We start from the raw sequence: 27,519 nt of genomic DNA on the forward strand, positions 1-27,519 counted from the left end.
AAGAGGAAGAAAAGCTTGGCCAGGGAGGATTTGGTGGGGTTTATAAGGGATTCATAAAGGACTTGAACTCATATGTAGCTGCGAAGAGGATATCCAAAGGAGGAATATAATTGAAGGCCTGCAGAATTTTTCATGGGAACTGAGAATTCTTGTTCTTCTTCTTTTTCTCTTTTTAGTTTTTGTTGATTTTGATTTTTTAAATTTAAATTTTGTTTTTATCTTTTCATGAAGAAAAGTTTAATTTTAAGAAATATGTAATGCCATGTAATTTCCACATCACTTGGTGTTGTGTTGACATCATTCAAATAATAAATTTGAACCATTGAACATTTTAAAATCTAATGGCTCACAAGGTGTGTCAAAATTTGTGTAAAATTTGATGTCCCTTGATCCGGACCCATATGTTATACATATAATTATTACTTTTAGGACTTAATTGCTCAAATGAAAACCTACTATAATAACTACTTTTAGGACTTTATTACTCAAATAAAAACCTAGTTTACTCCAATGAGGACCTTAATTATTTACCTTAACAAGATTTTTTTTTTTAGTTACCTATTTTACTCTAACGAGAATCTTATTTATCTTAATGAAAACTTTTTTCTAGTTATCACATGTATCCTCAAAGTAGTAATATAAGTCCTCAAAATGGTAAATATTATATGAAACATGGCTTGTATGAAAATATTAATATACCTTAGCTTTACGCTCCTTGGGTGGATATATTTTTCTAAGAATATCTTGAACGTACCAACTCTATTTCATACCTAATATTTGGTCTATATATTTGTTCGTTTGTTCTTTTGTCAAATGATTCAATGCGTGGTCCTCATTTTTGTTTTATCTTTGTTGCTAAATTTATTTATTTGTGTTCTAAGGTACAATTATTACAACTTCACAACCTAGCCGCATAATGAATCTATTCTCTTCGCTGATAAGTGCTTCTGCATAATCTACTTCTGGTAGTACTTAATCAATATAAAAGCACTGGGGATTTGTACAAATGTTCTAAATGGTAGCAGGTACTGACTACTACCAATCACATAATATGTTTTTTTGCAATTGCTAAAGTTTTAAGTAATCAAATAAGGGACGTATAGAAAAACGCTCTCGTTCTCTCTCATAGCTAGGGTTTCCCTCGACAAAAATCTTCCTCGTCCGGCGGCGCACCCGCGTCGGCGTGGGCCTCTGGTCTCGTCGGCGTTTGGCGCGTGCAGCCGGACGGGCACTTTCCTCCTCGGAATTCTCAGATTTCTGGCAACTTTGGCAGGTTTCAATCTCAAGCGTGGTCTAGGAGAGATGGAAGGGAGGTGGATGTCAGGGTGGGTAGATCGATTTCGATCTGACCTTCTATGGTCGTGGGCGATCGTAGGTGCAGAGTGGTACTGGAGTGGGGTTGATCGGCGGCGGGATTGGGGTTCTCCTATCAGTGGTGATTCCAAAAGGGATATGCTGCTCTTTTGGGTTCGATCACTGATTTGGGCGGAGGTCTATGAAGGTTGGTGGTGTGGTTGGATGGCACCGGATCGTTCGCGGCGCGGCTGGCGGAGGAATGAGCGATCTGCAGCTCTGACGGTCTTGGCTTGGAAGATTGGTGGTTGGGCCGAGCTTGGCGGGAGGGATCTTGGTAATTCGCTGGAGGTTCTTCTAGGCAATTCTATGGATTCCGATGGTATTTTTTTGTTTTTTAGTGCTATTTCAGTTTTTAGTTTAGGTTTGTGGCTTAGTCTAATAAGTCCCTACTCCTTTGAGCTAGGGTTTTGGAGTATTGTTATGGTAGGTGTGTCGTGTTATTCCCAGGAATTCAATTTACCTTTTTGTGGTCAAAGTAATGGGGAGAAGCTCCTGCACATGGTCTGGCGGTTTTGGGCCATGGTGTTGAAGGGAGTATCTTTCCTCTTGAGATTGGCTGTGAGGATGTACTTTGTCTCTTGGGTTAGTATGGATGAAGTGCCGTTGATATGGCGTTATGTCCGGGGACTACATGTTTTACTCTCGGTGTTTTCTTGTTGTCAATGTGGTAGTGACTTGCTCTTGCACGTGGTCTGGTTGGATTGGGACACGGTGTGGATGAAGGGGAAGTGGCTGTTTGTTATGTTGGCTGCAGGGATTTATCGTGACTCTCGGAAATTGTCTTATGCTGTAGCCCGAGTTGAGGGGCGATTGGTTTGGTTAGGGGTTGGGCCCTTTCGGCTCATGGAGGTCATTTTTGATGACGGACCCGTAACTGGTTTAGGTTTTAGGGAGGAGAGTGGGGAGTTTATGTCCACCACCGGTCATTCCCGTATGATGTAATTTTGGTTATTATCAATAAAGGTTTCTTATTCTCAAAAAAAAAAAGTAATCAAATAAGGGACCCTTCATTTTTAAACTATTAAATAGAAGATCTTTTCTGATTAATTAAGACCATTTTAAGTATTAATATTAATGGTCCATGCATGACACATGAAGTTAGAGCTTTGTTTACTAGCTAAAATATATAATTCTCAAATGTGATACACCGTACCATTTCAATTAATTAATATTGGTGGTCCATGCATGACACATGAAGTTCGAGCTTTGTTAACTAGCTAAAATATATAATTCTCAATTGTGATACACCATTTCAACTTTCAAGTATTAATATTGATGGTCCATGCATGACACATGAAGTTCGAGCTTTGCTAGCCCGCTAAAATATATAGTTCTCAAATGTGATACATGACTGCTTAAAATATAGGGCTTATATATTATAATTGAGAGGAATTCGTACAATAAGTCTCTAAATTAATTTGAACGCTTTATGGTAGTACATATGTACTTTGTTTAAAAGGGAGGGGATCGAGTAAAAAATACAAAAGGCTCCCAGAGGAACCCTAAGGCCGCGTTCGTCGTTGTTGCAAAGTTGATCTCGTCCGGCGGCGCCCGGACGTCCGGGGTGGCCTCCGGCCTCACCGCTGTCTTGGGATGTTGCCGGACGGGAGATCGATAACTACTGCCCTTGGAAATCTGTCGGAGAAGGTTTTTCCCGGTTTTGTCCGTTTGGTTCGGCTGGGCTGGAAGCAGAGGCAGTGGGTTGTGTTGTTACAGACCGGTTGTCAATCCCGTGGAGTTTCTTGAACCGACGGCGCCGACATGGATTTCTATCGGTGGCGGGGCGGGGCTGTGAGTGTCACGCCCCGAATTTTGAAATAAGGATTCAAATCCGGAACATGACTAATAACATTACAAATAACGTTCTGAATTTTTCTCTCAGAAACAACCACTAGTTACACCTCTTGATATTACATAAACCAAATCCTCAAGCTACTTATTACAGCACACTCTCACCAAATCAAATTGTAGAACTAAAGTGAGTATAATTCTCCTCACAAAAACAAATGCTGCAAATCTAATACTACTACTCTAAACCGCACGATCACTACCCTGATTCTCCTAACCTGTGAGATTACCCGCTACACAATTTGAATTGTGTACCGGGATTGCAACAACACGAACCCGGTGAGCTTGACAGCCCGTATGAGTAAACAAGAAAGAACTGTTGATTGATTAAATTACAATTATTATAACTCAAGTAAACAATCAACACACTCACAAGGTAACTCCAAAAATCACATAAACATAAAAGTAATTATTTTTCGATACTCTCTTTTAAAACTCAACCAACAAATATTGCATCAATAATATGCGAAATAACATTAAAACAATGCATGCTTGATTTTCTTTTTCACATATTCAAAATATATCATAGATAGATATTTGATCAATTTCACTAACACCTTCACATATTCAAAATATATCATATATAGATATTTGATCAATTTCACTAACACCTTCACATATTCAAAATATATCATAGATAGATATTTGATCAAAATAACATAAGTCTTTTTAGTGAATTTTCAGATTAACTGGTAACAAATCACAAATCCACGTGTTAGGGTCCGACGTACTATACCCAAAACACGGGAAAACCAGGTTGACTGGTATCAAATCATAAATCCACGTACTAGGGACCGACGTACTATTCCCAAAGTACGGGTAAGCCGCAGCATACCAAGGACACTTCCAAGGCATGTATACTCAAAGTAAGCACCCTTCCTAAGAGTATAATAGTGCACTATCTGAAGGGACTAGGGCCCACAGCTTAACAACCACGAAGCATAACCACGAAGCACCAAAACACATTTACCAGTAATTTTGTAACGTCCCGAACCCAAATTCACCGGTTTACTAGTCATTTGGATAGTAAACGGTAATTTGTTTTACTTTTACTTATTTTCAGCAACTTTAGTGGCCCTAAAAGTTGATTTTTTGGTCGGGTCAAAATTTGGGAAAATGTTCTTCATGGAAGTCGTAGAGGACGTTAAACCGAGCGCGTGCATATGTGGTGCGTAAAAATCGGAGTTCGTATGCGAAAGTTACAAGCGAAATAGTAAAGTTACTGTTCATTGGTAGAAAATATAAATTTGAAAATTTACTGTTGCTGGGTAATTTTCCTCTCTCCCCTTTCCCCGCGTTTTCTCTCTCTCTCCCCGAGCTATCGCTCTCTCTCTCTCTCGCTCGCCTGCAACTCCGGCCTTCTCCCTCCTCCAGCCACCTGGTGGCATAAAGCCGACATCTTTGGACTCGCCTCCGCCCCCTCTTGGCACCGGTGGTGGTAGCTCATGGCGGTTTGGCCGGAAAACGAGGCATCGGCCCGTGAAACTTTACTGTAGCAGTTTTGGATTTTCGTCGATTTCCGGCGATTCCGGCCATCTCCTGCCACCAAACCGGCGTCGAAGGAGCGGTTTTTCCCAAGGATCATGTTGCCCCTAGCCTTGAGCCACGATTTGCAGTGTGGAGGTCGAATCGAAGGTTTGAAATTCTGAGTTACTATTCACAATTCGGGTTCAATCTTCTCTTTAATTGTTGAGGTACTTCCGCTCATTTTCTAACTTGGTCACATTTGAAAGAATTAATGGGTGTGTTGAGAAGGTGCTACTGCCAAATTTTGGTGGCCATCAGAGATGGTGGCGGTGGCGGCGGCGCCGCCACTGTGGGAGGCTGTAGCGGCGGCTAGGGTAGCTTTTTAATTTAAATTTCTGGCTAGTTAAATTCTATAATTATCATAGAGCTTGTATGTGAAATTTGGTGAATTTTGGAGAAGCTTGGAATTAATTATGAATTTTTTAAGGTTAGGGTTTCGATTATCGAATTACGAGAATTCGACCGTCGGATATCTCTCGGTTCTGCCTTGGAACCTTTAAATTAACGAATTGGTATTAGTGGTATAATTTGGGCTGAATCCGAGGAGAATGGGAGATGTAATTTATGAGGAATTGAGTTTAGGAATCATATTAAATTGTTGAATAATTATTCACGGAATATAATTGTGTACAGGATGTCGTACCGAGCTCTGGCTCGATGAAGGAACTCGTATACGTGTTCGTCGGAATAGTACTGTGAGTGGACTTTTATTTTTCAAAGAATGCTGCATGCATTCATTTAAACAGTTCCGAAGTTATAATTTATTTATCGTATTACTTTCCCGAGCATATGGTTATTTTCGGAAATGGTTTTGGATATTTGGTTATTTGAAAGTTTTATGCGTGCGGGGTCACGTCATTGGATTACGCTTATCTTCTTTTATTTATTTATTTCCGATATGATTTCCGGATTTATACTATTTATATTATACTTATATTTGACGATTTGAGATTTCTATGAGATTCGATGAAGATAATCTTTATACTTATTTATATCCTATTTATTTTATTGATGAGATTATCTTGGCGTGTGGGACACGTCGTGGGAAATTCGTTTACGAGAGTTGGGGAAGTTTTATGGATTTTTACAGTTTTCGGATTTTCTTTGCCATACTTGGGTGACTTATCATTGCTAGCATTGATTTTCCGCCTTTGTGGCGCGGTGATGGGATCACCGTAGCCCTCCGCCTTTGTGGCGCAGGTTACTGTCTATGTGATAGCAATTCTGTAGCCCGGTATCTTATCGCTACACTTAGTGGCGTAAGAGTATATTACGGGAGTTATGGGAGTATTTTAGCCTGGGAGGCTCACTTGTATGGCTATCGCCTTCCCCTACTCACTTTACTACTTAAGCTAGCGGGGCTAGCTCGATTTTCGTTTAACCAGCGGGGCTGGTCTTATTTTTCCTTGAGTATCAGAGTTCCAGCTTTTTCTTTTAAATCATTTGGACTAGCGGGGCTAGTTGGTTTTTATGAGTGGAACTCCTCTTGTTTTATTTTCGTTAATCCTTGCATGCATTGGGATTTTTAAAGAAATAAATGTGGGAAAGTATAAAATACATTTGGTTTTAAATTGTTTATTTTTGTCCACTCACGCTAACGTTTTTATGTACTTTCCCCTGGGCCCTTCGGTTTCAAATGCCCAGTGTGCAGGAGAAATTAGTTGAGGTCGGGCGTACATAGAGTCGAGGCATAGTCAACAGTATGGCTTCCGCGATTGCCTTTGAATTAGGTTTTCCTCATTTACCTTTCTATTAGAATTGCTCTGATTACCTGCGGAATTAAGGTTATTAAGTTGAGATTTGTGTGTTGTGATTTTGGTTGATGTTGTTTGGGGGAGCAGGGTGGCTCCAGGAGAATAAGGATGGGTGATTTAGAAGTGTAAATTCTCTTTCTACAGGTTTTGGGTTGTCCACTTTAGAGGAAGTTCTGCCTAATTTTTGGCAAAATTTCTTCTAAGGTGGGCCCCGCATGTCCACTTCGGATTTCAGGATGAAATTCGGGGCAGGTCCTGTCAAATTCACTTAAGCACGGGGTTGTTGTAATCACCCGGCTTCATAATTGTACTTTTCAGACATGATCAAATTCACAACATACAATCTTTATAAATTTTAGATTGTATAAATATATATGTACACCCATTTAAAGAGACATATTATTTCAAGACAAATCTTTACTTCTTAAAATAATTTCCACATATTCACAATTGGCCATATAAAATAGCTTTCACATCACATGATCAACATTTCATTATTCAACAACTAAATGGGAGATTAATAGCTTGAATAATATCCAATCAATTCTCAATCATTTCATCATACCAATCACACGCCAATCAACATATATATTTCACGTAAATATATATATATATATATATATATATATATACGTAATTATCCGCTCAGGAATGACCACTAATACCAACTATAGTTCAAGTATAAAAACCGTGAAATTCATTTGTATAATAAAATCATTTTACTTACCTATGGACCGTAGTTGATCAAGTCCATATGATTTAAAACAAATATTTATTCCATAAATATTTTCACACAATTACGACAAAAATAAAGTAATTAAATTTATTCAGTTCGTAATATGAAACATGTGAGGTTTACTCACCTCTAATCCAGCTGTGTCTTCTAAAAAGTCAAATATAACGATATTCCAAAGGCTCGTCAACTCAAACCGTCAAGTACCTAATCAAGTACGGTCTTTGCTTAGTAAACGAAACACGAAATAAACTTAAACGACGATCCAACGGTCGGATTCTAAAATAAAGACGATCCAACGGTCGGATTCAAAAATAAAGATGATCCAACGGTCGGATTCCAAAATAAAGATGATCCAACGGTCGGATCGAAATTATATGATGATCCAACGGTCGGATCGAAATTATATCATGATCCAACGGTCGGATCCTCACGGATCGCCCTTAGGATCATCCTCCAAAATTATCACGAAGATCCAACGGTCGGATCTTCCTGAATCGTCCTTATAAACATCTCCACAAAATTTTATGAAAATCCGACGGTCGGATTCTCACGAATCGCCTTCCGAATCACTATTTCACAATTATACGAAGATCCAACGGTCGGATCTTCGCCCGTGACCTCACAAAGTCATCGGGACAGTCATACGATCAACATATTAAAATTTGAAGTAAAACCGATGGTCTGATCTTCACAGATCGTAAACCGAAGATAAAACGTAAAAACGTTAAATAGTAACATCAAAACGTAAATCCACTATTTATCCACTTTTTCTAAAATAACCTTGTGATATATCAAAACGCTAGTATGGATGCGTAGATCACCGTCCAGATAATGAAAACTCAAAAAAAGGTCCGACGCGCCGCCACAAGCGGAGGTCAGACGGCGGTCAACGCGGCTATCAACACGGCGGTCAACCACCTCCGATACAAAATTCGTCAACTACAAACTTCTTCAGAATAAAAGGGCACAATGGCTGAAACGGGGAAGGTGAAGAGAGTTTTCTCAATTAGCTCTTGCTCTGTGACAGGTTGTCCACAAAATCTCAACATGGATTGTAAGTGAAGAGCTTCTAAATTATATTCAGCAACAGACATGAAGTCAGCAAAGCGCAGAATATTGTTCCATTGAACCTTTAAGTCAGGGAGGCGGGAATCTTGGACATTGCCAAAGCGCTCTTCTAGCGCTACCCATAGCTCTCTTGCATCCTTGATCGGCATATACTCCAATCTGAGTGCTTTATCCATATGATGTCGCATCAAGATAACTGCTTGAGCATGCTTTGTAGGTGTTTGGACGAACACAAGATCCGTGTTAGGTGCCTAGATTATGGGTAATATTCCCTTTGAAGTGAGATGGTTCTCAACATCGGTTACCCAGCTATGGTAATCCGAGTCTGTTGAGTCAAGCATGGGAAAGTCGAGTTTAGGTTCATTCGACATCCTGAAAATAAGAAGAGAAGATATATTAGTTTCGGAGTTAAACTGTAATACCCCGAAAATCCAAATTAATTTTCCGAGGACATTTTAGAATGATTTCGTGGTCATGGGTGATTGTACGAAGCTTGGAGAAGTGTGAAATTTGTTCGATCGATTTTATTTCGAAATCGTACGTATTTAGGGGCGTCTCAAAAATCGACTTTTTATACGTACCGAATTTGGGAAAACTTCCTTCATGAAAGTTGTAGAGCTCGTCGATACGAGTCCGTGCGTATGTAGAATGCAATTTTCTGAACTCGTATGATTAAGTGTTGATTATTCGAAAATGGGGATTTCTTTAATTAAAAATCTTTATTTGTTTTTCTTTTTCTCTTGTTTCTCGTTCCTTTCTATTTTTTTTCTATTCCTCCTGATTGTTTATTGGTGATGCCGGCAAAACAAGGGCCACTAGGCCAACACATGACTCATTCTTTTTCTTAAAAGAAGAGTGCACTACTCTTGTCGTCCATTCTCACCCTCACAGAATCATCATCATCTAGCATCTTCTTCTTCTTCTTCTTCTTCTTCTTCTTCTTCCTCCTCGCCCCAGTCCTCAGTTACAGTCTCTCTCTCTCTCTCTCTCTCTCTCTCTCTCTCTCTCTCCCCCCTCAGTTTCTCAGCAACATGACGAAGAAGAGCGTCAAGAGGCTCATGATCCAACCGGTGCGTTTAAACGAGTACAGCATACCCAGAATGCCGGCGCCGATGATGGCGATGAAGACATTGGCGAAGGTCTTGGCTTGGGACGACAGCGGCTTCGGGACTCCGATCAGCAGCGTCTTCTAGGTCACCGGCGGTGATCGGAGACAGGCGGAGGACGAGGTTGCTTCTTTCTCGAACCCTATTTTTTTTGGATGGATTATCTAAACTTGACCCTGAAATCAACAAGATTAAGAACAAGAGCATTGGATATTGGTTTTGTTTGATTTTGGGAGATTTGAGTGAAATGGTGAGAGGGGTGGATGGGAAAAATTTATATCGTTATGGAATTAGAAAAGAAAATGAGAAGAGAGAGGGAGAGTTTGAATTGACATCAATGTGCTTAGTTTGCTTCTTTGAACCTTGACACCTGAATTTGATTTTTGGACCAGATTAGAAATGAAAGGAAAGCTTTTTGGCACCAGAAATAACTATCCAATTAAGGTGATCAATTGTTAAAACTTTGGGAATATACACCTATATCTTTCTCTGGTAATTGATTGGATGAGGTTGTCCTTCACCACCTGAGATTGGGTAAGAAAGCTGTGTCCTTTCTGGCTTTCTCCTTTTCCTTGGGAAAATGGTTGCTCTGCAAAGAAATTTAAGCAAGTTTGGGATTAGAGGAATTGCCAGAACCGGAAAGATAGCTTTGAAGAGAGAAAAGTTGGGTGCTTCCGCTCCATTTTGGCGCTTTTGGACACTTGCATTATGCGAATGTTTCTGTTGGGACTCCAAGGACTTCGTATCTTGTGGCTTTGAAATACATGGATATACTCTTATCTATGGCAACATTACCACCACAGAATTGGTAACCTTGTCTCGACCACTGTGCTTGCAACAAATGAGTCAAGTAACTGCTTTTGACGAATGCAAACAACTGTACAGATGCTGCAATAACTTGCCAAGGAAACACAATTTCTGGATAAACAAACAGCTTCATTTTTGTACATTGAAGCAGGAGCTCTTGAGGAGAAGTTAATGTCGTTGCTTGGTGTTGAAGGACATGTAGGAAAATGGAGTGGAGCCTGATCTTGTAACATATAATCCTCTGATTTTTGGGTTGTCCAAGTGTGGCACGGTTATGGAGGCGCAGAAGTATTTGCGGATCATGGTGGGCATGGGGCTTTTCCCAACGAGGTGATTGACGGTCTTCCTTGGTGAGCGGTTTTGGCGTGTTTTGTGAGATTGAAGACGCAGCGGGATTAGAGGTGAGTAAATCTCACGTGGTTCATATTACGAACCATGCACTTTTAATTAATTTATTTTATGTGGTAATTGTGTGCAAATATTTATGGAATAAATATTTGTTTTAAATCATATGGACTTGATCAACTACGGTCCATAGGTAAGTAAAATGATTTTAAGTATACAAAATGATTTTCACGATTTTTGTGCTTGATTTATAGTTGATATTTGTGGTCATTCTTGAGTGGGTGATTACGTATATATATAATTACGTGATTATATGTGGAATGGTGTGACATTGAAGAGTGTGGAATTGTGATGATTTATTTATTATGGTTTGAGATGTGACTTACCATATTTATATGTGCTTTATACGTGACTTATCATATTTATACGTGCTTTATACGTGACTTATCATATTTATACGTGATGATTATGATCTCTGAGTCATGTAGATTTTATGATGGACATTGGGGAATGTATAGAGGGTAGAATTGTAGTGCTCTGAGGACTGGGAGTCCGAAGACCGCCGGTTAGATAATAACCGAGATTTAGTTGTAGTGCTCTGAGGACTGGGAGTCCGAAGACCGCCGGTTAGATAAGAACCGAGATGTAGTTGTAGTGCTCTGAGGACTGGGAGTCCGAAGACCGCCGGTTAAATATTAACCGAGATATAGTTGGATCCAAACAGTTGGGATGGACCAAAGTAGTGATATTGTGGATTAGAGGATTGTGGAAATGTATTCGTTGTGGATTTTCCGTGTTTTGGTTTGATGTTTCCTTATGAATGTTGAGATTGTTGATTTTTACTTGAGTTAAAATAAATGCGTTATAAAATCAATATTCCCTTCTTATTTACTCACGAGCTGTCAAAAGCTTACCGGGTTTGGTGTTGTTGCAATCCCGGTACACTATTCAAATTGTGTAGCGGGAAATCTTGCAGGTTAGGAGATTCAGGGCGGTGATCGTACGGGTTAGAGTAATAGTTATAGTTTTACAGTGATTGTAATAGCGAGGTGAGTGATGCTCAATTTGAGCTTTACATATTTACTTTGTATAAGTGAGTTGTAATAATAAATTTGAGATTCGAAATTTGAGTGATTTGTGTTTTAGTTGATTTTTCATGTTTCGGAAATTTGAGTGATTTGTGTTTTAGTTGATTTTTCATGTTTCGGATTTTGAATTAGTTATTCAAAATTCGGGGCGTGACATAAACTTCCACGAAAACTAAAATAATAAGATTTCCGAGCTATGCTACCAAGAAATCAATTTCCAAGAAATTTGGATTAGACCAAACAATGATGTTTTAATATGGTCACAAATTTGATGCTTGCGGACGCTCTTAGTCCGAATGAACACTCTTAGTTCATTGATTACGAACGCTCTTAGTTCGTTTATTATGAACACTCTTAGTTCATTGGTTACAAACGCTCTTAGTTCGTTAAGCGTGAATCCCCATAATTCCGTTTATTAAATACTCAAAATCATATTCATATATTTCAAAATTCTGCAGCAAATAAAAGAATTTAAAATACATGAAAGCAGCAACTTTAATTCACAAAAACTTAGGTGATGGTTTGGGGCTTGAGAACACGCGCGTGTTGATGCAGGAGTGTTAGAGAGAAGCTTGCAACGGGTCTGATGTGCGGGGCAGTAGGGGGTGCAGCGTTACGGGGCCGCTGGTACGTTGCGGGGCTGCAGATGCAAGGGCAGCAGTGAGGCTAGCTGCTGCAGGGGTGTTGCGCAAGGGTTGCAGGCGCACGGGCGCGCTGGGTGTGCAGGGACGCAAGCAGCAGTGGGTTGGCGGGCTGGTGCAGGGTCGCGGTAGGCTGGCAGGGACTTGCGGCAGAGAGCAGCGCGGGCTGGTGAGCAATTTGCAGCGGGCAGCAGCTGCGCGGTGGCAGGGAGGCTACGGTGTGTGTGCGGCAGGAAGGCTGTGGTGTGTGGCTAGGGAGGCTGCGGTGGGCTGGCAGGTGCGCTACGGGGCAGCAGGGGCTGCAAGTCTTGCAGTTAGGGCTTTCGGCTAGGGTTGAGAGCTGCGGCAGTTTAGGGTTTTTTTTTTTCTCTTTTTTTTTCTTAGGCTAGGTTAAAACTCGTGCTTATAACGTATTGTAGAGAATTGTAATTGTGTATTTATTATTAATAATAGGAGCCCTTTATATAGGGAGTTACAAAGTACACAAAAAGTAATAGAATCCGAATATATTGAATACCTAGAACCTTCTCCTATTACAACTCTAAACTCTAGTTTGTAGAGGCACACATGATGTCGACATCTTTCAACATTCAATTAGTACTAGTGCATTTTTGTTACATCCATATCTAGAATTACTTGTTTGGGTGGTCATTTGAATGGTAAACGTTTAAAATTTTTACTTTTACTTTCATTTCAAATTTTTAGGAGACTCTAAGTTTGACTTTTTGACGATTCACTTTTTGAAGAAACTTCCTTCATGAAATATGTAGAGCACCTTGGATTAGTTATCCGAGGCTAATATGTGAAAGTCAAGCAATGCATTAGCATAGGAGCTAGATGTCAACAAGATATACAAGCGAAAAGTGACATCAATCACTGCTAATTCTGATTCTTTCTGATCAAATAGAAAAGGCTAATAGAAGCCCACCAAGAATAGAAACTGTAAGAGCTGCTCCGCTGGAATACGCAGGCTGTAACCTACAGCCACTGGGGAAGTTGACGTGGCGCGGGGAGAGCCACTCATTGGATCAATGTAGGGGTTCAACGTAATTTCATAGTTGACGGTGCCGTTAGAGTAAAATGTTTTACAGCCCTTGTCGTCAGCCACCGCAATCGAACTGGAGTTTCCTCAGAGGCTCAGACCCAAAATCACTTCCCTTTCCGCAAGAAGCCGCAGAAGCAGCCATCAAAGAGCATAAGCGCGAAGGGCGGCTCTTACGAGATGGAGGAGAGAGGAAACCCAGAGCGAGAGGAAAGGGAATAAAGGGTTGTTGCTTTTAATGGAGCCCCGTTTCATTTATAGCCTCTGCAGAAACCGTACCAATATCGGGGGTTGAGGAAATGCTCTCTGGTTAGCGTCTCATGCCGTCCTATCTCCCATCATCTTGGCCGGTAAGTGGTTTTTAAAATTTCAAATATTTTTTGTATCTCATATTGGGTAGAGGATGGTTATTGAGTTTGGGCTCTAATTGAAACTTAAAAGACATCGGATTGAACTGGTATATAGTAATCAACCAGGTTTCTATGAGTGGAGTATGCATTAATTTTTGATGTATTTACTTTTGGGGGGTTTCCTTTTGCCTTTACTTTGGTACCCAGTTACTATTTTCATGCCAACTTCACTTTTGTTTTCGGTTTCAACTAAATTTCTGCTTTATGTATTTGTTTTTGTTTTCAAATGGTGGTCTTTGCAGGTTACTTTAGATTAAAGCATTGTTTCCTTTCATAATGTTGTGATAGTTTTATCCTTTTGTATTTATGTCTTCTGTAACTTCATTTTAACTAATGTTATGGCTTATGGGAGCTGGCACTCCCGGCAGGAGTAGAATCAATTGTAATTGAAATGTATTAGAGTATGTGATTGAAATTGTTTATCCTTGATAAGTTGTATGCTCGGCAAGAGACTATGCATTCTATTGTTTATCTGTTGGGTAGGAGTCTTTGGAGGGAATTGTTTGTGCATGCAGTGGAATCAAAGTCTGGGAATAAGGAGTGATTGATAGAGACATTTAACTAATCCACTTATAGTAAAGTCTTCTTTGGTTCGATCAAGGCGTGTAAAAGAGGGTTTTCTCTACATGCCTTGATCGAGCTAAAGAAGACTTTGGTATAGGTTGCAGTAGTGTGATTTATGTTTGTTATCATTTACTAAAGTATGATTTTTTTCTAATGCAGGTTCTGTTGTGTGTCTTGGACTATTTGGTTGTGGTCAAAGACTCAAAGGAGTTTTGTGATATTGAAAACAGGTGAGAACGTTACTGTATTTGTCATTTTTGTAGATCAATTGTAATCATTAAGTAATTTTTGATTTCTTTTGATTGACTGATAGTATTAGGTAGGAACATGACTTGTATGGTCTTCAAAGTTTGTTACCATAAATCGGTATTTAGCTTTCTGTCAGTTTTCTAGTTGAAGTTAGAATTTTTAACAATCTGATATAATGGTTTGAGTTTGATAACGAAATTGTTTTAGTTGTCTTTATTGAATTTTACCCTTTGATAAAATGAATGCAGCAATAATCATAGCAGTAATCGAATTGAGATTGAACTCTCAAATGTTCTTATTCTTTATCTGAATAATTTTCTCTTTTCTTCTTTATTATATATTCTTTGAAAAAATAGTTATATGATCCTTTTAAATAGATAGGTTGTTGTGTTTAGATTCATTAACTGTAGGTTATTTTGGAGTGAAACAGAGCCGGCTAAGCTCTCAACACAGTTAATAGAACTATGTTTTGAAGTTGGAGAAAACTTCAGCAAGCTTCAAGTTAACAATGATGCAATCAATGTCATCAAAGTAATTGAGAGTCATAATTAGGATCTAAGCCAACAAGGTCCGATCTTTGATAACATCTAATTAACAGCAACCAAAAAGGCCATACATAGTAAAGATTCAGTATTTTATAAAGAAACTCACGTACTGTAGCTAGAAGATTTTAAACCAAAAATGGGTAGTTAGCAGTGGTAAAAGTTACTGAAGACTTTTTGTCAGTAATGATCTAATCATGTTGAACTCTGAGAGACGCCTTCCAATCTCAGCAGAAATTTGAGCTGTACTTCAACAATTCAAGAAATTTACTTTTACAGCATAAACCTTTCATTTAGGGTGATATGGGTATGTATTTGAAATTTGCATTGCAGTTCTCTACATGCCTTTCAAAATGAAAGAATATGTGCTCTTCCCAGTTCAGCTAACCTTAGAATTCCGTTCCTTTGTTCCCTCCATGCCTTTCTTCAACCTTGCTATCTCATATATTAGACGTTGTATTATATACAGTCCGCATAATCTGAAGGATTGAATCCACTGTTAGTATTTCAAAGCTTTACTAACAAGTGTCTTTGACTGAAAGGCCATCGAGGACATCACTTTCCAGATCAACCTGAAGCTCTTTAAACATAGCCATAACCTGAATCATTACATTATCATAAAATGTTAGTATCTTATAAAGCTTCCAGATAGAGCAGCAAATAGATTAGTTTAACTGCATTTAAGTTTGGTCATATGAATATAGTTTGTTTTTCCTTCCCTTGAATCGTAATCTGATATTCCTTCATGATTTACATAGTGAATAAGCATGAGAATATATGCCTGAAGAAATATGTGTTTACCTTTTTCACACTCACAGCCTGCATCAGTAAACAACATTTTGTCTGTTTGTGAGAATGCAATTAACTGTTGTTTTAATGGAATGTCTTAACAGAATTGAGATTTTGTAGATAAGGTATTGATTTGAAATGACTCCAAAGTTTTGGTATTTTTTGTACTTTTCCCTTACATGGTTCATGCTTAGTTTTGGGCCCATTTCATTTTTCCTTTGATCTGTGTAGCTTTAACAATGTTGTAGCTCCCTTTTTATCATCAATTGTACTGTTAACCTTTGTGTGATATACCTTATGCAAACCCCATCTTGATGAGCCCACACCCATAAAATTTATAATGCTGCAACATGTTCTGTCCATTTGTTGTTGGTATATTATTGCTGTAAATTATTTCTGATATTGTAGCTGCAAATTATATTGTTATTATTGATTTGAAACTGAAATGCAAGGCAATCTAGGTTAATATGGAGAATAATGAAGGAGGTGTATGCTACACTGACCATCTGTACCACAGCTCATTCCCATCGGACGAAGAAGTATCTGATGATGATGGGTTATTACAAATTGGTGAAGATGAGGAAGGGTTCTTTTATGATGGAGGAGAGAAAGGGCTTGGTCATACATCAGAAAATGGTAATGGTAAATGTCATTTGATGGATATGGAGACATTAGATGGAACGAATGTCGGTGGGTGTGTAGACTTAAATGGCAAGGATTACAGTAATTTGAACATGGATGATATGAAGGATGTTGTGTTCAGCAGCGTATGTGAAACTGAAAAGTTCTATCATTTATACTCTCGTGTTATTGGATTCAGCACAAGGAAGGACAGGAAGGTTAGAGCATATCGTTCTGAATTTGTCATAAGAAGAGAGTGGGTATGTTCAAAACAGGGAAAAGCAACGATTAACGCCAAGAGACAGGGACTGAAAGAAAAGGGGAAGACTCTGCTCCAAGCTGAGAAAAAGAAGATGAAGAGGAATCAATGTCCAAGGGGTAAGAGATATAGCCGAGTTGGATGCATGGCCGGATTTGGAATTCGATACTGCAAGGAAAGGAAGAAGTATTTTGTATCAAAGTTCATAACCAATCACAATCATGATGTTGCTGTTTCAGAAGAGGTTCAATTCCTTCATTCTCACCGAGGAGTGACTGACAGCGTCATTGCCCAGGTTGAGGCTCTACAGAAAGCACAAGTGCACATAAGCCGGATATATGAAAATTTTGGTTCCATGTTAGTTTTTTCTCATTCAAAGAATCACAGTTGGGTTATCAATGAAAAAGTTTCCAAGTTTAGCTGCAGTATAGCACCTAAGTTTTTGATCAGCAATGCTGACACTGATATTTTGTTACTTAGCAATGGGACCTCTGGGGTGGAGTGGTTGTATCCAATGGTTTCGAACCTAACAGTTCAAACTCTTTGGGAGAGCATTACTTTGTTTTAGTTACTTCAATACTTGATTTTTATGTATTGGTTTTATTATTTAAGAGGAGTGACTTCTTTAAATGTGACCTATTTAGACAAGCTGAGGAGATCTCACCAAAACCTCCAAAATGCTTTGTTTGTGATAAAAGCCTTCAATTCCAGATCATTTACATGCACCAACATTATAGTAAGAAGGCCCCTCATGAAGGTTTATGGAATGTGATATTTTTCGTTGGTATTAATCTTTTGATAGAATCACCTTACACTGTAGATACAAATGCGTATCACTATAGATAGAAACCTGTTTTACTTTAGATATAAACGTGTATCTCTAGATACAAACCCGTTGCAGTAGGAGTAGTGATACTCTTAATCCCTTATGTTGGAACTTTATGTTGGTGGTCAATGTGCAGTAGTAGCTAGTCATTAAGCCTCTATCTCAAAATCACAACACAGCAAGAACCCCCAACACCGAGGTTCTCCAGGAATGCAAAATCCCCGAAGTGGCATGTTTTTTAATGGAGCGCTCCCTCATAATGTCTTGTATGGTTCTGGGTACCCACACATGCATGGACCAAGTTGGTTCAATCCAAGGTAGATCAAGACTTTGATTTGTTCTTTCGTTCATTGTTTTCGATCAATGAGTTCTTTGATTAAGCTCATTCAAATGAGATTGTTGATGCTTGTTGTTAACCTAATGACCCTTTTTGTGTAATGGATCAGAATGCATTTCTAATTGGAAACATTTCATAGTGCTAGTGCCTAGTTGACTGTAATTGCATGTTGAAACTGCACCAGCAAGAAAGAGTTTGGGACTATATCAGTCAGATGAGTTTCTGGGATGATGGTTAATGATCATTTGCTTTGCACTAGTCTTCAACCTATTTCATAACATAATTGCAGCGGTAATGCATGCTTTCTGGACTAGCTTTTCATTTGTATGTTTTCATATTCTGTAGACCTGCATAGTCTACTGCATTCCTTATCTTGAAGTCAACAAAAACATGTGTCGAATCTAGTATGGAGACATTTAGAATAAGATAAACTTAACAGAATATATTCCCGTTCTGCTATATTGCCATTCTGCTGCAGAATCTATTCAAGATTTCAACAGCAGATACGCTAAGGCACTACGACTTCTTAGCTGACGATTTAAGGCACAAATGAAGCACTAGCAGTTTTCCATAACACAAGCTAGTGCCGTAATTCTGAATCAGATTCTACCTGTTATATACAGCCGAAAAGGCAAATGGATACAACACAATACCTATATATGAGAAAATAGTACACAAGTATTCCATTTATACAAAGAACCTTCAATCCAACCACAATATGGGTCATTAGAAACTAATATTATGTTCAACTCCAGCACAGGAACTTCAGTGCAAAGCTACAAGCAAAGAACATATGGCTAATGTGACATGAGATACGTAACATACCATCTACATCAATTTGAAAAATAGTATGTAACTCCTCAGCTGCATCTTCCCCAATATAGTATTCGCTCAACCCATGCTATCTCTCTATTATGTAACTCCTCAGCTGCAAATGAGAAATACTTAGTTTAAATTGTCAATCAGTGTCACCTAAAGTTGCCTATTAACCAACAATCAAAGAGGGTCCTATCTATCTCTCATTAGGCGACATATGTTGCCGGTGATATACAACCAAATACCTCTTACACTAGTCTTCTTGATTAATTTGCATACTAATAATGCCCTTATTTATGGATCAGAAGTATAGTAGAAATCTCTCAAATCCGTCAAATATTCAAATGGTTTGAAAAACAGTAGTCTTCTCATAATGTAGCTCTTGACCATTGAATGTTAATAGAATATTAATGAGAAAATAAGCATGGAGCTGGACCAAAGTCGCACACAACATATATCTTTGCTCTCTCTCCACCCCATAGTTTTTCTCTCTCAAATTGAGAAGCAAGAAGCAAATCGAAATGAGTGTGCTAGATTATCTGCAAGACAATTTAACAATACGCTCCAATCCCAAAAAGAAATGCAAGGCAATGCAGGCATCATCCAAACCTCTCAATAAACAACTTACCTTCAAAGCAGAGAAAGACAGAGGTAGCTACTACACTTGCAACACAGAAAAGAAGAAGAGAAGAACCTCTATCTGCAATCAATCAAAATAGTGGACACCCAAAACCTAATCAACCCCCACTCTTCTTAGGAATACCCATCTTCTTTTCTGTCAGTTCCCCTTGCATATATTTAAACATAAAGAAAGACGGCAAATTTTAGTTTAACTACCGTAAACCCGAAACAAAATGCAGAAGCATTTTAATTCTGTATTAATAAAATGCATATACGTCCCAAATTCAGTCAATCTAATGCTTTTATACATCAATTCCATATATTCATCTCCACCACAAAATTACAAATTTAATTAATCTCAATATCCCAACAGAAAACATTCACAACTCAAAAGCTTGGAATTCTTACCATGTACCATTTCTGCCCAGACATTTCCCTTTTAATGACCTGCTGGTTCCCGCAGCCTTCCTTAGTTCCTCATAACCCCTTGCTTCATGGTTACATAGATCGAAGCATCGGATGAGTTGAACCCGGCTGTTGTGCTCAGCGGACCTGCAAATTCTTCAAAATAGACAAAGATAGACAAAGACAGTGAAGCATTTTACCCAGAAACCAAGGCCACCTCAGAGGAGGGTCAGGAGCTTCTTAGGTCAAGTACCTAAACCGCTCCGGCATAGTTCTCTCCAACTACTCTGCTCCTCAGCTTCATCAACGCCATCCTCTTTTGCATTCACAAAACCCTTAACTTCCTTTCAAACAAAAACCCAATTGCTTTCCCGGAAAACCCACGAATTGGTTTGTGTTCAAGATTGGATTTTGGTTAAATAGCGGAAAAGGAATGGTTTGGTTATAAAGTCGAGTGGTGAGAGGAGAGAAAGAACAGAAGTGATTTTGGGTCTGAGAAGAGTGGGGGTTTGGAGGCGAAAGGATGGGATAATGTTGTGGTTGCTGATACCTCCTCGGCTGTAAAACTTGTTTTACCCTAACGGCACCGTTAACTGCGAAATGACCTTCAGCCCTACTTTGAATTATTTAGTGGCTCTCCTCGCGCCACGTCGCCCCTCACAATGGTCGTAAGTTACAGCCAGCGCATTCCAGCCTCCTCCAAGAGCTGCTGCAAGTTTTTATTTCTTGATGAATGTTTCAACTTGTGCTGACAGGGATACTTTTGCAACAGCTGATAAACAGAAAGAGATACCAATTATAGCAATATAGCATAACACCACCTATGCTAGTAAAAATTCAACCTGTAGCTCAACGCCAGAGATGGTGTAAGAAAATTTTAGCACTTGCTGTTCTTACTACAGTTTCCATAGTTGTCATGATTAAATTTAACAAATTTTCGTCTTTTGGAATAAAAAAAAAGTGTAGAGGAAAGCCTTCAGCTAGTACACAAACATATGCAACACCATCAGTTTCCTATACATGTATCATTTTCCTCAACTTTCTCAGCATTAAAGCAAAAGAAAATAGATAAACACTACCAATAACGAACTAAAACCCAATCATAAGCTGTGGATACAGGCTATGAGGAAGTTCTTGCCAATGAACACTAGATATTGTTACCAAGTTCTTGAACACGAACATAATTATAATTTTGGAGAACCACGTACATGTCACAAAATGAAAGCTAGCTTAAGCTAATCTAAAACAGACAAACAAGATATATTGAGCGAGACTTGCATGACTAATGCAGGTGTGTTAATAGGGAAGCACAAGACCCACACCATCTAAGATAATACACAGAATTTTTATCAGTACCGGCCGGTATGCTACTGGGTAAGATATAAGAAACACCTTCAAGGTCATGAGTCTGGCCTTTGAATGGAAACTCAGAAATGTTGTAGAACAACTACCATAATACAAGCACAATGAGAGCATAAATCACTTGACTGGTGTTGCTACAATTTCAGCATGGATATATATTACAGTATTCTTGAATTTTTTAACAATTTTATTTACAAATACCCGTGGCAAGAATCAACTGTCATCCTGATTGAGCATGTCAACTAATCTCTTCACTCTCCAAGGTTCCTAGAATGGCTATTACAATCTCTTTGGCTGTTTTGAAAGTCACGATCCAGCAAAGCTTCAAGTGTATCAATTGGATATGCAGCCTCAGCTAGATGACCAACCCTGAACATAATGAAAAACAAGTGAAAGGGTGAACTACTTTGAAAAAAATCTTTCTTTTAAGTAGCAAAACACTACTTCTTGCAGTTACAATTATCATATGAGCTGCTTATCCTAAAGGTCGATTAACTGCTTCTCTTGAATGAATTAATGATACGAGAAATCTTTGTATATTCTGTTTTTTAAGTGAAAATCAACCATCTCTTCTAGTGTATTAACTGAGAATTCATCTTGTAAGTTCATCAATCTGCACCCACATTCCCACATGTTAATATGTAAAAACAGAGCTTAATTTGGTTTACAGGGACGGGACTCAATTAGCTATGCATTGTGGTAGCATGACTCCAAACTTTAGATAAGGATCTTGATGCACATGACAGAAGTTATTAAGAATTTAATTCAAAATGCTAACACTACTCCTTCGATCATCCCCATCCTAGTTGTAAACACATATATTGATGACTACAGAATCATCACTCGAAGGACTAATTTCAAAATGCTAACACAATTTTTCTTCATCCCCATGGCTAGCTGCAATAACATTGATGACTAACTCTTGCCACACAAAGACTAATTTCTACAGAGATAATATATTTTATGTGTGTGTGTGTGTTAATAGTACCCATTCATAGGTTGCAAATTTCTGCTTCATATGCAGATTATATTTCCCCTTACAACCTTCATGCCAAATAAGACACAATCTCTTAGATAAAATGACTAAATACATGATGTCTGCAATTATCCTGACTCAAATTTGTTTCAAACTAGACATTATCATATACCAGTAAATCAGTAATTTTTATTAGTAAGTAGTGAAAACAAAACAATCCTCATGGATACAAAGTTTTCGGTGTGATATTGTTATTGTTTCACAAATTTATTATCTTCCATCAATTAATCATCAAATTTTTTTTTTTAAATTGATTGATAATGACAAATGATAACAAAGAAAATAAGTATATAAGAGCGAAAAAGAAAATTGTAGTTAAAATTTGCTTGTTGCACTGATACACAGAACATTGGGAAAGCAAATGAATTATAAGAACTCCATATATTTTAGGAAAAATAACATATATAGTTTTTATGGCATCGCAAGAAATCATAGAAAAGAAAAGAATTCAGTTCAGTTGATGACACAGCATCATACCTGGGCAAAGCAATAGGGTTGAACTTGGTTACTTCCTGCCCTGGAAGTCAGAAGCTGAGGGACCATTGCAAGTCAGCGGGACCATTCCGTGTACTCCCCTATGAAAGGAGATGTTCTGTTGCATCGAATTGGGAAAAGAAATCTATATTAAATTTTAACATAAAAACAACATTCTGAGAGTGGCTATAACATTGTGTGTAATTTGCATTGTTAGAGTAAAACAATCATCATCGACCTGAAGTATTCTGTATAATTTTGCCTTATTATTATTATTTTTTTTTTTTAAGAATATGAATGATAACAAAGAAAAATAAGAATGAAAATAAAAAGGCTATATTAAATTTGCTTGATGTTCTGTCATGGAGAACTCATTTGTATTAAAAGACTGGAAAGAATAAAAATTGAATCACAGATATCAATTGATCAAACCATCTTTGCGCAATTGCTACCCTACAAAATATAGAAGAAAAAGATAAATTAAGTAAATATTTCACACAGAGACGTACCCGTCACGCAGCAAATCGTACAGTTGTGAATCATTGAGTTGGACTGGTTTCGTGCTGCCAAAGTAGGCAGAAGCAGAGGTTGAAAATGAAATGTGGGGGCAATTCACCACAAACAAGCGTTCCAATAAAGGACACTCAATATCAACAGTACAACTTGCACTATACAACATAGGAAGGTCCTTCAAAACCATGTTCTTCAAATTTCGAAGAACCGTAATCTGCTTGTTGTTCACTGCTTCAATTACTCTATACAACCAACGGCACCGCTCTACAAAAAGGTCTTCCAATTGAACAAGACACTCAGCTACATCAGATGCGAACAGACTTACCAGCTCCTCACAGTTGTAAAAGATCAAACTTTTAAGACTCTGGAACATTACGCGTGGGGCAGGACCACTACAAATGCTCTTCACATAATTTTCACCCAACAAATGCATCTCTCTCAGTTTGGATTGTTCTGGCTCGAACCCTTCGCATTTAAACACATATTCCAATTGGCGCATATTGTTTAAATCTAGTTTCTCCAGATTTGGTAGTCTCTGTACGAATTTTGATACATTCTTTATGCGATCACAACAATACACCTGCAATACCTTGAGATTCGAGAAAGACCCAGGTGGTAACTCACCAACACACAACGCCTCCAGGTGGTCCAGAAATGTCAGATGCAACTCTTTCAACTTCTCAAACACTGGTCCTTCTTGAACTCGTCTTGTTGTATTCATCAACACGTACGCATCGTAATGAGAACACCAATCATGATCTACACGGAGATACTCGAGTTCGTGTAACCTCCCATGGTCATATTCCATAAGAATGTCACTCGTCATCCCTTCCCAGTTTTCATACTTTAGCTTCTCTGTTTTCTCTGTCACCACGTTGATAAACCAATCAGGCAAGGTACTTATGGTATAACCCCTAAGATACAAGGATCTTGAATTATGATCTTGTTGATTGAATGAATATTCCTCCCATTCGCCAATATGTATGTCAAAGTAAACCCATTTCGGTTCGGCCTCAACATTTTTAGGGATGTATGAAGCATAAGATATGGAAACCTGCAAAACTTTCAAACATGATAAACCAGCTAACTCATCAAACCCAATATTGGTTTCTCCTCCTTGTCCCTCAATTTTACGCCGCCAGTCCTCATCTGTACACTGCCAGTGCCCAAGTCCACACCCATCAATTTTACACCCCCAGCGCACAATTCCACACCCCAGCATGTACAATTCTTCTAATTTATGCAACTTTGATATCACTTTAGATGGAATTGTGACTAAAGCTTCTCCAAATGGCGTTGCACTGACTTCCAAAATCCTTAGATTGGTCAAATTTCCTATTTCTCTCGGCAATCTCCCCCCAGGATACTCCCTCATAGTAAGAATTTCAAGCTTCGTCAGTTTTCCCACTATAGAAATGTCAATCAAGTTTTCGCAAGAATCTAAAAACAAAGCTTGGAGGTTGGTAAGGAGACTGAAAGATTGGGGTAGAGAGGAAATACTAGTGTCGCCAAGATCCAAGAGCATTAATTCATTGGAACTCGGGAAAAAGGTCTCTGGGATCTCATTTAATTCAGTATTGAATTGTAGTGATAAAATCTGGAGTTTTGGACTTACCGACTCTTCGGGTGGACCGCGAATGTTATTACCCATTAGTGAGATTGCAGAGTAGTCTTCATGTGATCGAAATGACCAATGATCTAAACCCCATCCAGCTTTCACCAAAAACCCATGCCCATCTTCACGTTTTGCAATTTTCATGGCTGTATCCCGGACGGCATCATGCATCTTTACACTTTCACATCTGAATACTGCACCGAACTCACCCTCCAAAAGCAAGCTAGAATCTTTCAGGTGCTTGACCACTGAATGTGCGATTCCTCTGGCTTCATATATTGTGTCGTAATCACGAAACAATCCTTTCCCAATTGCATACCGGAACAATTCTTCTATTGGGATGTCATAGTCTTCTGGAAATAGGCAACACAGCAAGAAACATGACTTGTAGTCCTCATCTTTCAAGTAATCATAGCTTAATTTTATACATTTGAAAGCATCTTCGTCATGGTCAGGGTTGGCAAATTGCGACTTCTCTAGTCGTTTAGCTGCTCTTTTCCATTCCACCAGTTCTTTATCTCCGAGTGCCCTTGCAACTGCTATCAGTGCAATGGGTAGACCCCCGCATTCTCCAGCTACCTTCCTCGCTACATTATAAAAATCGGGGGATTCAAAAGACCTACTTGTGTTTCTCACAAACAAGGTCCAAGAATCTTGTTCTGATAAGATATTGAGAGGAATGCTTGCTTGGCACTTCATGACATAACAGACATTCCCTTTCCGTGTGGTGAGAACGACTTTGGAATTGCACTCTTGAAGCTCCTTGAAGCTGGGAATCCCTATCTTTGACAAGTCTGTTATCATCCAAACATCGTCCAAGATTATAAGGATCTTTTCTCTTCTCATTATCTCCGTATGCAATCTAGCAGCTCTTCCAAATTCTGTCTCTCCCGCCAATGTAATGCCCAATGTATCTGCCAATGTGCCTTGAATCTTTGTCAAGTCAGGGCTCTGGGATACCACACCAATAATCACATAATCAAAAATCCCACCTATTTTGGATTGTGCAGCAACATGTTTTACCATGGTTGTCTTGCCGACACCGCCCATTCCGTAGACCCCAATGGCAGTGACCTTGTCATCTTTAAGCGCCTTCACAACATCATCCATGGCTTTTTTTGTTGCTTCAAACTCTTCAAAATCTCCGGTAGACATTGGAATATCCAGTTGTATTTTACTGCACACAAAATCCACAATTTCCACCACAAGTTCTCTATCAGTCCTGCAAGGAAGGAAGAAACAAGGTTAAATAATAAATTGAAAAGCTGTGCGCATAACTCTTGATAATTGAAATAGATAATCTCATCATGACACTTACTTGTAATCCTTTGTATGCCACCCAGAGAAACTAGCCACTTTGTATAAAGCATCATTCCACCGCTGCACCTTCTCTGATGCGTGTCGCCCAGAGCTTCCATGCTTATTTAAAGCTTCTCCGAAACTCCTCTTCCGGTGCCGAACATCAGAGGGGTCCACATTATAGAAAAGTGGAAAAATTCCTTTGCTTTCTTCCTTGCACTCACAAATCTTTGTAAGTTCCTCCAAACACCAAGCAGAATCAGCATAGTTTTCCGACAGAACAACGATTGCAAACCTTGATTTTTCAATTGCTGCTATGAGAGTGGAAGAAATCCCATCCCCTACTTGAAGATCTTGGTCATCCATGAATGTTTTAATTCCTCTCTTTTGCAGCCGATCGTATAGATCGGATGTAATACTCCTTCGAGTGTCAGGACCCCTGAAACTCAAAAACAAATCATACATCCACGGACGAGCTGCTGATGATGAAGGAACAGATGAAGAGGCATCCATGTCAACCAATTCTTGATTATCCTGCGACTTTCCGACTATATAACTGAACCAACGCTTCACTCCAAGTCTATATTCACTAATGGCCTGGCATGTCACAATTACCACAATTATCGCCAATGACATATTTTTGTAATATGCAGACACAGAGAAGAAGAAAAAAGGAGTAAAAACCAACGAACAAAAAAGATAAACAAATATTGGAGGACACAACTTATAAAATATCTATGTTTCTAACCTCGAACAACTCCGTTAGCTTCAGCTATTACAGATCCACAAGAAAGCTAGGCTTGGAGAGGAGACAAGTAGTGAACAAATCTCTGTAAGCCTTGTGATCAAACAAGAGAGCCTGATAAAATGGAAGACAGAGAGAGTTTGAACGGAGAAAAGAGAGACTGAGAGGTTGGGACCACTGATTTTTTTGGGGGTTGGGACCAGTCTCTACTTTCTACTTTCTACTTTCTACTCTTTTTATGACCCGAAAAAAAAAAAAAAAAAAAGTCTATTTTTCATCGTCAAATAATTCGTACCATTGCCTATGAGAATGTCTGGTTTTTCTTTAGTTAATCACATTTTGGGATTCGGCTGAAGACATGGCTGTGTGTTTATATTATAATTATACAGAATTACACATGAATTATTTGCTTTTAATTTCAGAAACTTCCCACCGACATGTACTCATCCAGATTTACAGCAACTTTTCCGACTCAATTCACTGGAACCAACCAGAGAGCCAATAATTTCTACTATGGCAGGTCTATGGACCGCACAAAAGGTCAAAGCTTGGGGAAATTATTGGTGCTTATGGGTCCTATGACATCTTGACCTAAAAACATTGACCCTGGGTTTGGAGGACTCTGCTTTTTTTTTTTGACCAAAACCATTTTACGTTCTTCCCATCAAGCTTAGCTAGCCATTACACTTGATATCACATCCTTGTAATAAGAACATTT

The 27,519-nt window shown here is 38.7% G+C and overlaps 2 protein-coding genes and 1 long non-coding RNA gene across 8 annotated transcripts; 1 reads left to right on the forward strand and 2 right to left on the reverse strand.

Annotated features, from left to right (window-relative positions):
- The first annotated feature begins 9,102 nt into the window (after positions 1 to 9,102).
- LOC112164795 lies at positions 9,103 to 17,492 on the forward strand. 5 transcript variants are annotated; one of them, XM_040505529.1, is made up of 5 exons: positions 9,104 to 9,518; positions 9,632 to 10,603; positions 13,184 to 13,668; positions 14,452 to 14,522; positions 16,334 to 17,492. In XM_040505529.1, the coding sequence occupies exon 5, from the start codon at positions 16,340 to 16,342 to the stop codon at positions 17,318 to 17,320; it is 981 nt and encodes a 326-aa protein (XP_040361463.1). In that variant the 5' UTR covers positions 9,104 to 9,518; positions 9,632 to 10,603; positions 13,184 to 13,668; positions 14,452 to 14,522; positions 16,334 to 16,339; the 3' UTR covers positions 17,321 to 17,492. The 5 variants fall into 5 exon arrangements, with proteins under 5 accessions (XP_024156878.1, XP_024156880.1, XP_024156879.1 ...); XM_024301110.2 differs by having other exon boundaries at positions 9,103 to 10,603; positions 16,325 to 17,492; XM_024301109.2 differs by having other exon boundaries at positions 9,104 to 10,603.
- Positions 17,493 to 18,551: 1,059 nt separating this feature from the next.
- Positions 18,552 to 20,457, reverse strand: LOC121049068. Of its 2 annotated transcripts, none has more exons than XR_005799244.1 (2): positions 18,977 to 20,457; positions 18,552 to 18,843 (listed from the first exon to the last, which is right to left on the reverse strand). It is a non-coding gene; the product is annotated as an uncharacterized LOC121049068 (long non-coding RNA). The 2 variants fall into 2 exon arrangements; XR_005799245.1 differs by having other exon boundaries at positions 19,761 to 20,418.
- A 675-nt stretch (positions 20,458 to 21,132) lies between these two features.
- Positions 21,133 to 26,977, reverse strand: LOC112165681 (disease resistance protein At4g27190). The gene is made up of 5 exons (XM_024302284.2): positions 26,805 to 26,977; positions 26,076 to 26,653; positions 23,139 to 25,979; positions 22,633 to 22,747; positions 21,133 to 21,488 (listed from the first exon to the last, which is right to left on the reverse strand). The coding sequence occupies exons 2-4, from the start codon at positions 26,567 to 26,569 to the stop codon at positions 22,705 to 22,707; spliced, it is 3,378 nt and encodes a 1,125-aa protein (XP_024158052.1). The 5' UTR covers positions 26,570 to 26,653; positions 26,805 to 26,977; the 3' UTR covers positions 21,133 to 21,488; positions 22,633 to 22,704.
- Between the last annotated feature and the right edge of the window lie 542 nt (positions 26,978 to 27,519).

Source organism: Rosa chinensis, chromosome 5, assembly GCF_002994745.2.
Source record: "Rosa chinensis cultivar Old Blush chromosome 5, RchiOBHm-V2, whole genome shotgun sequence".
Classification (NCBI taxonomy): domain Eukaryota; kingdom Viridiplantae; phylum Streptophyta; class Magnoliopsida; order Rosales; family Rosaceae; genus Rosa; species Rosa chinensis.

Excerpts from the sequence above, each read along its gene's own strand:
- LOC112164795 (XM_024301110.2), top strand. The coding sequence starts at position 16,340 with ATGGAGAATAATGAAGGAGGTGTATGCTACACTGACCATCTGTACCAC.
- LOC112165681 (XM_024302284.2), bottom strand. The coding sequence starts at position 26,569 with ATGGATGCCTCTTCATCTGTTCCTTCATCATCAGCAGCTCGTCCGTGG. Across the intron at positions 25,980-26,075 it reads TGGCATACAAAGGATTACAA|GACTGATAGAGAACTTGTGG; the intron begins GTAAGTGTCATG and ends CCTTCCTTGCAG. Across the intron at positions 22,748-23,138 it reads TACGATTTGCTGCGTGACGG|AACATCTCCTTTCATAGGGG; the intron begins GTACGTCTCTGT and ends TCGATGCAACAG.